General features: G+C 34.9%; 1 protein-coding gene across 1 annotated transcript in view; it reads left to right on the top strand.

Moving 5' to 3' along the window:
• The window catches only part of LOC111064132 (retinal guanylyl cyclase 1), a 67735-nt gene that overhangs the window by 9042 nt on the left and 40769 nt on the right, over positions 1–17924 (top strand). Inside the window, 1 exon segment of the mRNA XM_039440349.1 lies at positions 7111–7163. Coding sequence (XP_039296283.1) covers positions 7111–7163 — 53 coding nt within the window.

Here is a 17924-nt window from a genome sequence, read left to right on the forward strand (position 1 = left end):
TATGCTTCCCCTAGAGCTAACACAAAGCAAATACTTATAGAATCATGAAACTTTCCTTTAAAAACTTCTAAGAAAACTAAGAAAATTTCATGATTCTCTGTTCAATCTAGCTTGAAGATTTTGACTTCTATTGAAGATTGGATAACAGCCAGCACTTAAAAACACTTGAATTTGTTTCAATTGTTGATAATTCGAGTGAATTCCCATTTCTGAAAAACAACATCATGCTTTTAAGGTAAACGAGCTTTGTTTTGGCGCTAAGTTGTAAACTTTTTTACTTTCCTTGCCCTGTTACCATAGGTAAGAAAAGTATTGCTTTCCGAAAAAAATTAAGGTACACCAATTTCTAATTTTCTATACGTTTCAAGGTTCCCTGAGTCCAAAAAAGTGATTTTTGGTTATTGGTCTGTATGTGCGTGTGTGTATGAGTGTATGTGCGTCTGTGTACACGATATCACATTTCCCATTCAACGGAATGACTTGAAATTTGAAACTTAAGGTCCTTCCTCTATAAGAATCCGACACGAAAAATTTCGATCAAATGCAATTAAAAATTGCGGCTAAAATGGCGAAAATGTTGTCAAAAACAGGTTTTTTCGTGATTTTCTCGGAAACGGCTCCAACGATTTTGATCAAATTCATACCTAAAATAGTCATCAATAAGCTCTATCAACTGTCACAAGTCCCATATCTGTAAAAATTTCAGGAGCTCCGCCCCATCTATGCGAAGTTTGATTTTAGATCAATAGCTTAAAAATAAGCTCAAAATTCTAGAAAATGTGATTATTCAATATTGCAAACTTTGGCAACCTGTTGATTCTATCAAATCATTCACTAGGAGAGATTCTCAATTATCAGGCTTCAGATACAATTTAAACAAACAATTTCGAGTGGAATAGATTGAGCAATTCAATTCTCTACAATTAATGTTCAGTAACATTTTCACCTAAAATTGAAAATAAGCTCGAAATTCGTGAAAATGTGATTATCCAATTGCAAACTGTTGGCAACTGTTGATTCTATTAAATGATTCACTATGAAGAGATAGCAGATAGCGTGACAGATAGCATGTGTCTCCAGCGTTATTGCCCTGTCACCAGCTGGCTCAAATCTTTGAATAGTAGACTTGAGCTGAGATGCGCGGGAACCCTAGCGTCAGGTGATCAATTTTCATAACGGCAAGGAAAGTTGTGTGAGTGCGCCACACCAGATTTTTTGTGTATGTAAATATGGGCGTAGGTACAATCGACAATAAATTTTCCATTTTTCGACCGAATCCGACTTATGATGCATGATGTTGGACCGCCTTGACGAGCCGAGAAGAATGAAGTGTAGTTGAAGTGTAGCTGTGAAGAATGAAATCTGAGCATTGTGTCAAAAGCTATAACAGTTTGAAATTTTGATCCTTGAGGTGTCCTTAAGCGCGCCTCTCCACTAGGAAATACTGAAATGAAGTGGACCTAAAGGGTGTTTCTCATAGAACATAGTCTTATGAACTTATTTCATTGTGCGAAATATCAATGTGAGGACAATGTAGTTGGTGATGACGGTTGAAGCTGAAAATTAGGAATTTTTCACAATACAAGGAGCATTGTTGTCAGGTGTGCCTGGAAATCTATATGAGCTAGAGCGATCTACCTGATCTCAGATTGTAGAGCACAAAAATACACCCAGAGGGATTTTGAATTATACATCCAAATGGTAACAATCGGAAGATATTGTTGATCGAAAACTATAATTCATCAAAAAAAAATTTTTTCTTAAAATTTCACTCATTTTTGAAAAATCATAGCTCAGTACTCATTAAAGATAGAGAGTTACGAAAGATCTCATTTTATTCAGAATTTTATAATATAGAACAAAGGCGGAAGCAAAATTTTCTGTCCGATTACGAGATTTGGCAGAAATAGCTGAAAACTGGAAAATCAGCCAAAAATACGAGGTTTTTGGGCCACCCTGTATCCACAAGGAAATTTTGCATGAAGAAATTGGTTCTGGACTTCTTTTATGTACCCAAATAATATATTGAAAAGTCAGAACTACAATATAAATTGCAAGCACACCCCCTTTTTTATGTCTATATTGACTGGACTAAACAGCTAGCACAAAGCAAATACTTATAGAATCATGAACCTTTCCTTTAAAAACTCAAAGAATTTCATGATTCTCTGTTCAATCTAGCTTGAATATTGGATAACAACCAGCACTTAAAACACTTGAATTTGTTTAAATTTATTGTAGATAATTCGAGTAAATTCCCATTTCTAAAGAACAACATAATGCTTTTAAGGTAAACGAGCTTTGTTTTGGCGCTAAGTTGTAAACCTTTTTGAGATACATCATTCTTCTCCCACGCAAAGTATTTTAAATGAATATTAAATCAATTCAACCTTTTGAACTCTAAACCGGCCTCCCAGCTTTTAAAAATTCATCACGTATTCAAAAACAACTTAACCCGTTTCAGCTTTTCACCATCAATACGAATATCCTCCTGAGACTCTCCCCCATCAAAGCAGGTTAATTGCATTACATAAAAAGGCCCATTACGTTTTGACGCCCTCTCAAGCTGATAAACAATTTTCTCCCATCTTATCTGGCGGGAAAGCTCGTAGGGATCACGGAAAATGAATCTTTACCGCGTTGGAAACTGAGTGCCGGCTCAATTCCGTAATCCCTTTGTGTTGCTGCCGTCTCGAAAATAACCAATTCCCGCTTGTTTGTCTAAATTGAAATTCGAAAGTGAGGTTCTATTTTTGAGGTGAGGTTATTAGGTAATTGTTAAGAGGCCTTAGAGTCTTTGAGAAAAACTTGAAAACAGGTTATTTCAGTTCACTGCTTTGAATACTTGACCGCGTTGAATAATACCGCGTTATAATTGACCGAGCGAATTGAGGTCTAAGATTCAAGTCGACGGTTTTGCATGTCTCATTGAATGCAATTTTTATGCACTATTGAATGAACTATTGATTCCACGCAATAACGCATGCAATTAATAGCTAAAATAACAAAGTATTGTCTCTCGACCTTTCTCTGCTTTGAACTCGGGCTGTCCTGTTGCCAGTGTGTCTTGAGGGAGACTAGCTTTTGATGTTTGCATTTTTTTCCTTCATCATCACCTAGGCTTAAAATACTTCTAGAAAGTCGCCTTTGTAAAATAATAAACAATTAAATAGATACACCAACCCCAACAGCCATTAGCCGTTTTCACACCGATATCTCGCCGACACGACATACAGACAGGATTTACTCTTATGGACAGTATAAGAGGAGGCTGTGGTTTATAATTGTGCGAGGTCTACTGTTCACAGAACTACTGGTAACAGTACTTGATCAACATTGTTGTTGCTATCCTTGTCTATACGAAAAAGCAGATAGAGCTATCCTTTTCTAGCTCCGCATGCTTGCCAGATCGTTTGTCAACAATGTGGAAATATGATCGATTAACAAATACTCAATCTCAATTATCAATACTTATTATTAAGTCAGCGAAAAATAATATTCTCAAAAAATAAAATATAATTGATTGTTTTGAAGAAGAATAAACAGGTAATATTGCATGAGATATACCGATAACAGAAAATAAGATATAATAAGATAATATCGGAGCACCGAGCTTCGCTCGTTATTTATTCATTGATCAACAGAGCACAATATTCTTCAAAATGATTGGGAAAGGACTAACAGGAACAGCCCAAAACTGTTTCCTCCCCGAATTTTGATTAATACACTATAAATATTCCAAAAGGCAGGTTATGTTCCATACACTTGAATCCAGGTCCGATTATCAGTCCAAATGTTTGAAAACAGAAAAGTTCTAATTTAGATTGTTTACAAACCAAATTGAATAACAAAATAACACTCACTAATCACTTACAACTGTAAAATAATGATCAACTTTGTATATTATGATATACAATGTCATGTCAAGCAATCAGATTATTTTGATCGAGTCTATTAAAATTTCTAGATTTCTCGCGAGGTAAGCTGATTGATTACACAGCTGATCTCCCACACAGGCACACGCATCTTCTGTTATCGACAGACGACGATATTATGTGTTTTTCCAAGGATGAATTATTAATTATCCTTTTCATGCCCTTCAGCAAGTTTTCCCAGGGATGAGACCTAGTGCAATCAAATTTTTATATCATAAACCTACTATGTTCCAAATTTCTTGAAAATGGTAAGAGCCGTTTTCGAGATCCGTTTGGACATAAATAACCATGAATAACCAAATATAAAAAATATATACCGATATTCAGGAATCGCTCGCTTAATATAATAGGATATAACAACCTTCTAGAGAAGTCAATGCCAAGGCAGAGATTTGGCAACGCTGTTGAACTATCTTTCTCCACTGCCATCATAATATGGACCTCACTATTGAATGCAGTAATTTCCAAGGCAGTAATATTCAATAATTGAATGAAAAAAACTAAGAAATTGTCGAAAAACCACAGATTTATTGATACTTAGAAAGACCGGTTTCGGTTATTACACCATTGATTGTCAATCTCTGATAAACTCTGTTTTATAAATAAATCTGTGGTTTTTGACAATTTCTTAGTCTTTTTCATTCAATATGAATAATTACCACAATATCAACTTCTCAACTACACAAAAAATATTCAATAATATTACAATAATATTCTCATTGTACTTGTAATTCTACGGTTGCTAAATTCGATTAATCTACAAGTTTTTCGTATTTTTGTACAAGTCACCGTGAATATTGTACAGTTATTTGTCTTTTTTATCTCATTATTGGATTCCAATTCACAACTTTCGTTCAATAGAATAAATTGATGGGGAAGACATTTTGATTGGACTATTTACTGAAAGAAGTAAATTCTCTTCAAGGCTGAAGTTGATGTATTGGATGTCAACCATAAACAACAGAATCCACCTAAAGAAAGAGATGGAAGACCACAGTGAACTTTTAAGTCGGAGAAAGGACTTTATTTACTTTGCGAGACAATTTATTAAGTCGGCCGGCTTTTCAAGTCAAGTCGAGAGACAATTCAGCGTCAAAAGATTCACGATCTGATCGTTTGTTTCGAGGAGAAAAATAATAGAAGAAGAGAGTGTGTGAGAGAGAGAGAGAGAGAAAGTGTAAGAAAGTGAGAGAGATAAAGTGGAGGAAATTAAGAGAGAAAGTGTGTTTGTTTGAATAAGAGAGAGAAAGTGTAAAAAGGTGAGAGAGAGGAAGTGGAAGAGATTGAGAGAGAAAGTGTGTTTGTTTGAATCAGAGAGAGAGATTGATTGATTGATTGATTGATTGAGTACTTTATTCATGTAGATTACAATATAATACTGGCTTATACACTTATATACAATAGCTTACAATACAGCAAAATTATAGATGAATTTACATAATATAGACTAAGAAAATAATTATTGAACTGTATATGATATGGAAAAGCAATTTGTAATATAATAACTATAGATAATAATTATATTGTTATGCATCTACATAAATTGGCGGAGCTTTGGACATATCAATGTCCATTCTTCGGAAAGAATATTAAAAATATCCTCCCCACTAACTCTCTACCAAAGAGAGAGAGAGAGTGATAGAGAGAAAGGGAATGAGGAAAGAGAGAGCTGGAGAAAGGAATGGAGATAGTGAGAGAGATTGATTGATTGATTATATGCCTTTATTAGGGCGGAGTTAGGACTCCTGGTCCTTTCTGCCACACAACCCTAAAGAGAGATGGAGGAAGAGAGAGTGATAGAAGAGGGAATAGAAGTTACAGAAGGAAACGATGGATTGATTCAAAGAAAACAGATGATAGAAAGAGAATAAGAGAACTGGTGAACATGGTCTGAAAGAATAGGAGATAAAAAAATTAAGCAATGCAGAAGAAGGCAAAGGAAAGTAAATATAACGAGGAAGAGGATTGATTGATTGAGTACTTTATTTATGTAGATTACAATATATACTGGCTTATATACTTATATACAATAGCTTACAATACAGCAAAATTATAGATGAATTTACATAATATAGACTAAGAAAATAATTATTGAACTGTATATGATATGAAAAAGCAATTTGTAATATAATAACTATAGATAATTGTAATGCATCTACATAAATTGGCGGAGCTTTGGACATATCAATGTCCATTCTTCGGTTGATTGATTGATTGGAGGGGGAAGAAGAGGGGGATGAGTGGATGGAGGAGGAGGGAATGGGAATATGGAAGATAAGGAGAAGGAGCCATGGGAGAAGGAGAAAGAGTTGAAGAAGAAGAAGAAGAAGAAGAAGAAGAAGAAGACGAAGAAGAAGAAGAAGAAAAAGAAGAAGAAGAAGAAGAAAGTGAAGAAGGAGCAGGAACAGGAGCTGTAAGAGGAGGAGTTAGCGAAGAAGGAAAAGGAATGAGAAGGTGGTGTAAAGAAAAGGAGGAAAGGTTTCCGAGGTCCTTAAAAAGGAGACGAATGACTTTTCACGATTGAACGAGGGTGGAGAGAAGAAGAGCTTGTTTGGAAGTTGACTACTTGTAAGTTATTTACAACCCAACATTCAGCTTTTCAATGGAGTGCCCGGGAAAACCAAGAAAATACACCATCAGGAAAATGGCTGGATCGATTGATGGCATCTATTTTCCGAAAGAAAATTGTTGTTCTATTCTAACCGAGCTCATCGAATTTTCCAGTAAATTTAACAATGAATGAGATCTCTGGTTAGCTTTCAACAAACTTGGATATTTACTTATGAAAAAGACATTGAGCTCATATTACATAAAAATGCTAAGAAATAGTCAAAAACCACAGATTTATTGATTACTTAGAAAGAACGGTTTCGGTTGTTACACCACTGATTTGTCACCACTGGTTGTCAATCTCTGATTATCCAGTTTATCAGAGATTGACAATGGTGTAACAACCGAAACCGGTCTTTCTAACTATCAATAAATTTTGGTTTTTGACAATATCTTAGTATTTTTATTCAATATGAATAATTACCACAATATCAACTCCTCAACTACACAAAAAGTGACATTGAGTTCATATAATATAAACTATATGTAGAAGTTTTCTATCCGGAAAAATTGGTTTGATCGAATGTTTTGTATATTTTCAATATTGTAATTTATTTATTTTCAGAACTGGCGGAGACGGATTGAATGCTGGTAAAGCTACATCTTTAGCTGGACGCGGTAAGTCTATTTACTTTGAGAATCTTAATTTCATCTATAATAGTATATTTCGCACCTAGAGCAGAAAATGAGATTTTTCCGGCTCGAAATCGGTTTTCAAGTCCGAGGCCGTAGGCCGAGGACTAGAAAAGATTGAGAGCCGGAAAAACATTTTTGCCCGTGGTGCGAACGCTATTTTTCGCCACACACAAAAATAAACAATATATGAGAATAGTTGTTTACTAAGCACTTCCGAAAGCAGAAGTAAAAGGTGATAGCTCTAGTAAATCTGAGGTAATCTGAATATCAGGAAATTGTCCAAGTATTTTTATTTTTTATTCTGATTTGTCTAAATAACCTAAAAAATTATGTGGGAGGTTGATTTTATACTTTTTATTCTTTCAAATGACAATAAGATGATATTTATTATGAATGTTTTAATTATTGAAAAATGAACACAAATAATGAAAAGTTTTTTGATCACCTTTCTTAGTTCCATGTTAGCGGCTGGAAAGGGTACTCATTCCGGCGTAGGCCGGAAAGAAACTTTGTTCTGACGTCAGACGAGAGTCGTCTGCAAACAATGTCTTTCAGATCTACGTAGGGACTGGAAAACAGCTGCTTTCTGTGCAGTGTGGCGAAAATTAATTTTTCCTACAGTTACGTTGAAAAGTGGCCATTGCTGCACTGATTACAGAACGCAAAGAGTCACTTTTCCGCTCTAGTGCGGGAAAAATTTTTCTGCACTCCAGATTTGCAACATGGCAACGCAAAATACTTAGTAGGTTATATGGAGCAACAGTGCAGCAAAATCAAAATGAAGTTGGTAACAGTGACTGGGCTGCTATAGTGAGCAGAGGTGCAACGAAGCACAACGCGCTAATTATTATTCATTATATATTATAACCAAGGACAACGAGGACTTTAGGATTTTAGGATTAAGGTTTTTATCAATAATAAAATTACACAAAAAAACATTTGATGCATTTCAGGCAATTTTACCCATAATTACCCACTTTTCATATTCAATGGTAACTGTAGGAAAAACTTAATGTGAAATACGTGCGCAAAGTTCCTCTGCTGCACTCAAGAAACCATTCCGCCCTCGCCTACGGCTCGGGCGTAAACGTTTCTTTCGGTGCAGCAAACTGTCACTTTGCGCACTAGTTGCACAAATAATTATTTCCAAATCTAACTAAATTATTGATTCACGAATAATTGATCTAACTTTCCAAACGTTTTCAACTACAGATTTATGTTTATTGTTTCAAGTAAATTATGATTCAGTTATCTGCTCAGAATTAACATAATTTATGATTCAGAGTCAACTATTTATGCAATTTTCATTATTTAATGTTAAAATTTTATTATTAATTACAATACCTTAATGTACTTGGAACCAAATTAGTTTGAACGATTTGTGATTGGAAATAGTCGACAATTAACTCGCATAAATATGTAATATCATAGTTGTTGTATTGTAAGTGAAGTTGTTATATCATTCTCCATAGTGAATACGATTTACAATCATATTTTTTCACAACATCTATATCAGTGGTCGCCAAACAGTCGATCGCGAGCTACCGGTAGCTCGTGGGGTAGTTTTTGGTAGTTCACAGATAAGCTTGGGTTGTCAACCATGCATTGAGAAACATGACTACAAAATTTTGCATCTCTCACAGATATAAATGAGAAGTTGAATGATTTGAATTTGCAGCTTGAAGGGAAAGATAAGGATATTTGTGGAATGATTCGGTTGAACTATCGTTTTCCAAGGAGCTTGAGATGTGGGAAAAGAATGTCGTCCAGTTTGAATATAAACACTTTTCCAGTCTGAAGAAAATCAATGACGAGAAAAATCCTCCACAGCACCTCAGCAATAACCAAGAATACGTTACAATTCAGACTTGAGACAACGGTTTGATCAACGATTTCAAGATTTTAAAAGCATACCGAATATGGCACAATTCGTCAACTCTCCTTTTGTAGAGATCGATGCAGAAGATTTTGCAGCTTGTTGTAAAACATTTTGGTGGAGATCAGGCTTCAGTTTAAATGGAATTTGTGGAATTTTGAAAATGATCTTGTCTCTCAGATCACTTTCAACAACTGGAAATATTTGGCCTCAAGTCCCCAAAGAAAAATATCCTATTATTATTCTAGTTGCATTGAGGTTGAAAGTTATGCTCAGCTCTACCTACTTGTGTGAATCATCTTTTTCAAGTATGAAATTCATAAAAATATCTATATAGGATCATTTTTTGGAGAACTGCATCAGAATGGAGGCTACAACGTTTACTCCAAACATCAAGAAAATACTCGATGGTCAAAGAGTTCCACTGCTCTCATTGAAATGTACATTTAAACTTTTGTTATACTTTTTGCTATGAGATAAGTATATTTCAACACTAGAAATGTATCTTTATAGGCAATAAAATATACTTTGTTTATTCTAATATTCGTTGGTAGCTCACTAGAAGATTTATAGATGCTATTCTAGCTCACAGACTCATAAGTTTGGCAACCACTGATCTATATATATAAAAGCGAAATGGCACTCACTCACTCACTGACTCACTCACTCGCAGAACTAAAAATCTACCGGACCAAAAACGTTCAAATTTGGTAGGTATGTTCAGTTGGCCCTTAAGAGGCGCACTAAGAACGGATTTGGAAAAAAATCCAAAAGATACGCCAAAAATCTGCGTTTTTTAGCGTTTCCTCAGCTTTATCGAGAACAAATGAACAGAAAATGTTCAAATTCACAACAGAAGCTCAACTAGGGTGTAATAGTGTTGTGTTATAAGGAATTTGCAATAACGTCAACGATACACCCAAAATTAGCGGTTTTTTTTTGCTTTTTCTCAGATTTATCGATAACAAATGAACAGAAAATGTTCAAATTTATTACAGAAGCTCAGCTGGGGTGTAATAATGTTGTTTTAGAAGGAATTTGAAATAACGCCAAAAATACGCCCAAAATTAGCGGCTTTTTTGCGTTTTCTCAGTTCTTTCATCAATAATAGACAGAAAATGTTCAAATTTGGTTATTGAATCGAGCGAGGAAGTACTTTGACTTTCTGATGGAATGAAGCATGCTAAAATTAAAAATGCAGGCGAGAGAAGCGAGCCCGCTGATCTCATTTTTTTGGACGATCCAGTTGGGGGTCCAGGGGGCGGAGCCCCCTGGCTAGACGGATATGGCGAGCGAAGCGAGCCTGACGGCTAGTTTACAATAAGATCATCTATCTACAATATAATAAAAGGAAGAGTAGGCTTGTATGTATGTATTTCCATCAGTTTGTATGTATTTCTATCAGTATTTCAAGTCTAGAACTCGAATAAAAAACTCCTGAGAACGTTGAATCCGCTGTAACAACTCCAAAGTGGAAATATATTTTGTTCAGTAGCTTATTGAAAACATTCTGAAACCTTTTGAAACATGATACGTTTTCTCATAACATGGAAGCACTCGGCTTTAGCTGGAAAAGCCAAGTTTTCTGGAGAGGAAAACTCTATAAGGGTTGAAAACACATATATATGATGAACATTATACATATTTATATGATATAATATGAAGCAGACACTCCATGTATATTGCGTTCACTCATGTAAATATATAGGAAGTATGTACCAGGAAAAAATACATAAGAGACTTTTACACATCAACTCACTATATTTCCATATAGCTGGAACTCTACATGATATATAGTGAGGTCCACGATATAATGGCAGTGTAGAAAGATGGGAGAACATCATTGCCGATTCTCTGCCTTGCCACTGCCTTCTATAGAGGATAGCTGATACCAATATATCTGATGTAATATTAACTGTTCATTCCTGTTTGAAATAATCAGTCATATTTCATATGTCAAGAAGATTATATTCTCCAATGATTTAATAATGTAGTTTTATGATTGAGATTGCATTTTTTAAATTTAATTATATTTCTATATTGTTGAATCTCGATTTGGCAACGTTGCAGAGGTACAAGAGGATAGCGCTATCTGCTTTGTCGAATGATAGACAAGGATAGCAACACCAAAGTTGATCAAATACTGTCATTATAATAAATTACCATCTATATATATGAAAGCGAAATGGCACTCACTGACTGACTCACTCACTCGCAGAACTAAAAATCTACCGGACCAAAAACGTTCAAATATGGTAGGTATGTTCAGTTATCCCTTTAGAGGCGCACTAAGAACGGATTTGAAAAATTTTCCAAAGATACTCCCAAAATCTGCGTTTTTCCAGCGTTTTTTAGCGTTTTTTCAGCTTTATCGAGAAAAATGAACAGAAAATGTTCAAATTCAGTACAGAAGCCGAGCTAGGGTGTAATAATGTTGTGTTGGAAGGAATTTGCAATAACGTCAAAGATACGACCAAAATCTGCGTTTTTCCAGCGTCTTTTTGTGATCTCATTTTTGGACGATCAAGTCGGGGGTCCAGGGAGCGGAGCCCCCTGGCTAGACGGATATGGCGAGCGACGCGAGCCTTACGTCCAGTATATAATATTATATTGGACTCATGTACTCCCTGATAATATCTATGAAGAATATGAGACACAACATAGGTATAGATTGTGTACTTTCGAATTCATGTTCATAGTGAAAGTCAAATGTTATACGTGGTGAGGAGGTATGGAAAGTTCTATGGATTAAAGTATCGTGTTGAGACAATAGAAAAACATTCTCAAGGAGGAGTTTTGAGTGTGGGATTTTAGTAAGGATGCTGCGTTGATAAAGGAAAGAGTGTGAGAGAAAGTTCACGTTGGGAAAGGAATAGGAGGAGGAAGAATGAGGAGAACAAGGTGAAAGGATGTAGTGAAGTGAGTGGGAGATTGAGGGAGAGGATTTGAGACGGGTATGGGAGAGAAGAAAAAGAAGGAGAAGAAGAAGAAGAAGAAGAAGAAGAAGAAGAAGAAAAAGAAGAAGAAAAAGAAGAAGAAAGATGAGAAGAAGAAGAAAAAGAAGAAGGAAGATGAGAAGAAGAAGAAGAAGAAGAAGAAGAAGAAGAAGAAGAAGAAGAAGAAAAAGTAGGAGACAAAGAAGTGAGACAAGACGATAAAGGCCCAAGGAGGAAGAAGAAGTAGGAGGAAAAGGTGAATGCCAAGGAGGAGAACAAGAAGATGAAGAAGATGGTGATAATGATGATGATAACGATGATGATGATGATGAAGAAGAAGAAGAATAAGAAGAAGAAGAAGAAGAAGATGACGAATGAGAAGAAGAAAATGCTGGAAGGTATGAGGGAGTGTAACTGAAAATTGAATATTGGAATAGCTGTTTGAGTTTCATTGTTATTTCAAAGAGATAATATTTATACTTTTGAGAACCCACTCTTCATTCTTGATGCATTATCTCCCGGAGAGTTTTTAAACTTTTGATTGAATTAATTCACAAACACATATCCATACTCCCACGTATGGGAGATAAAGTGAGAGAGAGAAAGTTGGAGGCAGCCTCCCACATAGCAGATAGCGCTATCCTTCTCTAGCTCTGCAACGCTCCCAGGTCGTCTTTTAACAATGTTGAAACATTTTTTTTTAAACCATCTTTATTGCCCATAAAAACAAATACAAAATAAAAAACTTACAAAAGAAATATTCTAGATTATAATATTATGCTTTTTTACAAATAAATTAAAATTACATGGCACCACCCAGCAAGGGCAAGACCCTGAACGCTGAGTGAGAGTACCAGCTGTTTAGACAATATAAAAATTTATTATTATTAGTTTTCATAATATGTAATCTTAATCATGAAAAATTAATTGTTGAATCATTCAAGAATATGTTTTCTTGACGATTGAGATATAATTGGTAGAGCAATCATTGGTTGTCCAACATAATAAAATTTGCACAAACTGTTTCAGTGTGGGCCGGCTTTAAGCCACTGAACAAATGTTCGAGAAACATGTTTTTTGAAAGTTGATAAAGTTTGGGCAAATTTTATTATGTTTGACAAACAATGTTTGCCCATGGCCAGTTTGGACGCGTCACCAAACAAAATATTTTTTCCTCCACCTACTGTCTAAAGTACTTACTTTACTCCCTGAAACATAATACTAAAGTGTCACTTTTTCGCTCTCGGTAGTAAAAAACAGAAAAACTCCCTAGGGAGTAAAAGTGACTCCATTTAAATAACATGGGGAGCATCTCTATTTTGAAACTTACATTGTAATAGGTTAGAAGGTCTAAGCTGAGATGAGAAAGCATAATAGTGTCTGTCATTGAGTCAACTGAATTCAATACCACAACCAGAAATTTGATCAACTCATGAAATATATGTTTGTATGATAATTATTATATTCTTAATATTGGTAGACAATAAAAATTTATACAATTTTTAAAATATTTAATTCTATTCAAAATACCAGCCAACAAATATTTTTGATCTGCAATTCAAATCTGAACCGCGTGATCTGGAGTCAGCCATTTTTGGTAGCTGCTCAGCTGATATAATTGTTACAACTTTTGCCGATAGATAGCGCAATCGGCAGTGCCAATCAGACGACCGGTTTTTAGGTTTTAGATTCAGGTTATGTTGTTAGGAATCATTGTCACCAATACGTAAGTTATTAGAATGATTTTATTTGCAGTTTCTATAAAAAAATGTAGATGGAGGAAAAATGTTGTGTACATCACGAGCGAAAAATACTTTTTCTCCCTCAGGAAAATTGCTGCCCTCGGCTTCGCCTCGTGCTTCAAACTATTTCCCACAGGGAGAAAAAGTCGTACTTTTCACTCTAGATATACAAATAACTATTAAGTGGGGAGAACAGGTTTTATGTTTAACAGCTGTCAACACTGAAAATGTTTGGAGAAACAGTAATTTTTTGTTTGACAAACAATGATTGTCCAAACTTTTTAAAATGTTTGTCCCTGAGCTCCTCAACAAACATGTTTGCCGAACATGTATGTTGAACATTTGTTGAGTGTGGACACAACTTAAAGAATGAACAGGAGATATCTCTTCAGATATACCGGTATCAGATATTCTCTTATGCAGTCGCAAGGCATAGAATCGGCAACACTGTTTTAAAAATGTGAATGTTTATCATGTTTTCCAATTCTTCACTTTTCATACTAGTGGTTCTGTAAACAGTAGACCTCACGCAGTATTCTCATCCACAAGTACCTGATTGAAACTATAGACCTTATGGAAATACAGCAATAGACTGGCTTCTCCACACATATGTGTAATCACTTGTCAGCTAATTTATGATGAATAATTCTATAGTCTGATTTTTACTCCAATATTGGCATATGAAGGAGGCTCCTTTTTCCTTTTATATTATCCTTGGAATGCAAAATTCCCAAAAACGACTATAGACCTTATGGAAATACAGCAATAGACTGGCTTCTCCACACATCTGTGTAATCACTGTCAGCTGATTTATGATGAATAGTTCTATAGTCTGATTTTTACTCTAATATTGGCGTATGAAGGAGGCTCTTTTTTCCTCTTATATTATCCTTGAAATGCAAAATTTCCAAAAACCTTGTATATACGTCGACGCGCAATTAAAAAAGGAACATACTTGTCAAATTTCATGGAAATCTATTACCGCGTTTCGCCGTAAATGCGCAACATTATAAACATTTAAACATTAAGAGAAATGCCAAACCGTCGACTTGAATCTTAGACCTCACTTCACTCGGTCAATAAATCCAATATCCAGATGAGTATGTCCTTGAATTGTGAATAATATAAGAAAACTCACTGAATGAACTAAGAAAACCTATACAGTTCCTCCATGAAGAAGCCCTTACCATGTGAACGCGAATTTTCAAAAATAGCAGAGATTATATTAAAACTATGCAAACCTCCGTTTCAAATGCGATAGAATCTAGTATTTTGACAGCTGAACATTTTCCAAAACTGTTCGTGTGCTTTTGTCTTACATATACATTAACATACATAGATATGTACATATATATTTAGTACATACTAGAGTACTTTCAATATTGTATTCAGTATATACAACAGTAGGTACATGGATAATATACACGTATATATTCAGTACATAGATCTACTAGAGTAAGTATATATCACAGTAAATGCTAGTGGTTTGAAACAGGATGGAAACTAAAATTGACCTTCCACCTTATGCCAGAGTTACCATAATACAGCCTCACAATAGAGTCAGCAAACGATCGATTTTGAACTCACTCAATAGCTATTTTTAGTCTCTCTCAGTCTCTCTCTGGAATTATCTCTCTCTTTCAATCTATACAATCTGTATCTCTTTCTCTTCATCTAATCTTCCTCTGTACAATTCTCTCTATCACTTCCTTTCTCTCTACTTCTCTATTCCTATTTCTCTCTTTTTCACTCTCTGTCTCTCTGAAGAGAGACCTCTCTTCTTCATCACTCTTTCTCTCTCTCTCTTTCTTTCTCTCTGTCCTCTGACACTCTCTTTTACTTCATCTCTTTCTGTTTCTCTCATCGCTTGGTAGAGAGTTGGTGGGGAGGATATTTTTAATATTCTTTCCGAAGAATGAACATTGATATGTCCAAAGCTCCGCCAATTTATGTAGATGCATTATAATATTATCTTGTATAGTTATTCCAAATTGATTTTTTTCATATCATTGTACAGTCCAATAATTATTTTATCAGTTTATGTTATGGATTCTATAATTTTGCTGTATTGTAAGCTATTCTATAAGTGTATAAGCCAGTATTGTAATCTACATAAATAAAGCACTCGATCAATAAATTAATCAATCATCCTCTCATGTCTCTCTCAAAATTATTTCTTCAAAGTGAAGACAATATGAATACTTTCATGAAATTATGAACTTTCGCTAAATACACTTGAAAAATACACTTTTAAACTGCTTTTGTTATGACAATTTTCCTTCTATTTTAATGTTGTTGATTTAGAAGTAGACTACTTATATTGATGCTATGTAATTGTGTTGGCCTGGTTGGGTGGTAGAGGGAACCAAATGGTTTCAACCCTGCCAGCAGAAAAATAAAACAATCAATCAATCTCTCTGTCAGTCTCTCTCTCTCTCTCTCTCTCTCTCTCTCTCTCTCTCTCTCTCTCTCTCTCTCTCTCTCTCTTTGTCTCTCTCTCTCTGTTTCTCTCTCTCTCTATCTCTGTCTCACTCTCTCTCTCACTCTTTTTTTCTCACTCTTTCTTTCTTTGGTAGAGAGTTAGTGGGAAGAATACTTCGAATATTCTTTCCAAAGAATAGACATTGATATGTCCAAAGCTCCGCCAATTTATATAGATGCATAACAATATTATCTATTTTATCTATAGTTATTACAAATTGCTCTATTCCATGATTATCATATACAGCTCAATAATCATTTTCTAAGTTTATATTATGTGAATTCATCTATAATTTAGCTGTATTGTAAGCTATTGTATATAAGTGTATAAGCCAGTATATATTGTAATCTACACAAATAAAGTACTCAATCAATCAATCTTTCTTTCTTTCTCTCTGTCACTCACTCTCTCTCTCTTTTCTTCAACTCTCTTTCTTCTCTCTCTCTCTCTCTCTCTCTCTCTTTCCTTCTTTCTCTCTGTCACTCTCTTTTTATTTATCCCTTTCTCTCTCATCCTCTCATGTCTCTCTCAAAATTATTTCTACAAAGTGAAGACAATATGAATACTTGCTATGTAATTGTGTTGGCCTGGTTGGGTGGTGGAGGCAACCAAATGGTTTCAACCCTGCCAGGAGAAAAATAAAACAATCAATCAATCTCTCTGTCTGTCTCTCACTCTCTCTCACCCTCTCTCTATCTCTCAATGAAGATGTGAAATTATTGCGAATATAACGAGTAGGTCACGATGTAGATCGACGCCGGATCTAAAAAATAAAAAAAAGATGAATAAAGGAGAAGAGAATGATTGGGAGAGAGAAAAGATTGATTGATTGATTGATTGATTGAGTACTTTATTTATGTAGATTACAATATATACTGACTTATACACTTATATACAATAGCTACAATACAGCACAAAAAATTATAGATGAATTACATAATATAGACTAAGAAAATAATTATTGAACTGTATATGATATGAAAAAGCAATTTGTAATATAATAACTACAGATAGTAATTATATTGTTATGCATCTACATAAATTGGCGGAGCTTTGGACATATCAATGTCCATTCTTCGGAAAGAATATTCAAAATATCCTTCCCACTAACTCTCAACCAGAAAGAGAGTTAGTGGAAAGAGAGAGTAAGAGATGGTGAAAGAGAGAAGTATCTGACGAATGGAATATTGATGAAACCGGGAGAAGAAGGAAGATGCAGAGTAAGAAGGAAAAGTAATTTAAAAAGTGAATAGATATATCATAGAAAATGAAATGAAAAAGAAGATGGAAGGGAATATAAAGAAAGAGATGAATAGATGATGGAATAGAACAGAGGTGAACGATAGAGGGGAAGATAGTGTGAAAGAGAGAGAGAGTGAGGAAGAGACCTCTCAGATGAATAGGAGATCATTGAGCGGTGACATTTTCGTTGAAAGGATTCTGATCTGAGTTTTCAAAAAAGAAAAACGATAGACGTTATTTTCCCCAGCAACTGAATTGGAACAAGACCCTCAAACCTTCTTAATGGAACAATCCGTTAGTTATTTTTCGAAAACGATTCTTTGTTCCCCGGGGAAAAATCGTCACAATTGTCAACTCAATTTTCAGGAGAAATAATTGTCTCATTCCCCAGAAAATTCGTTTTTGATTTTCTATTGATTTTCTTTCGATTTATTACTTCCCTTCCCCTATAACCATAGGTTAGGA

This window comes from Nilaparvata lugens, chromosome 13, assembly GCF_014356525.2.
Source record: "Nilaparvata lugens isolate BPH chromosome 13, ASM1435652v1, whole genome shotgun sequence".
Taxonomy (NCBI): Eukaryota; Metazoa; Arthropoda; class Insecta; order Hemiptera; family Delphacidae; genus Nilaparvata; species Nilaparvata lugens.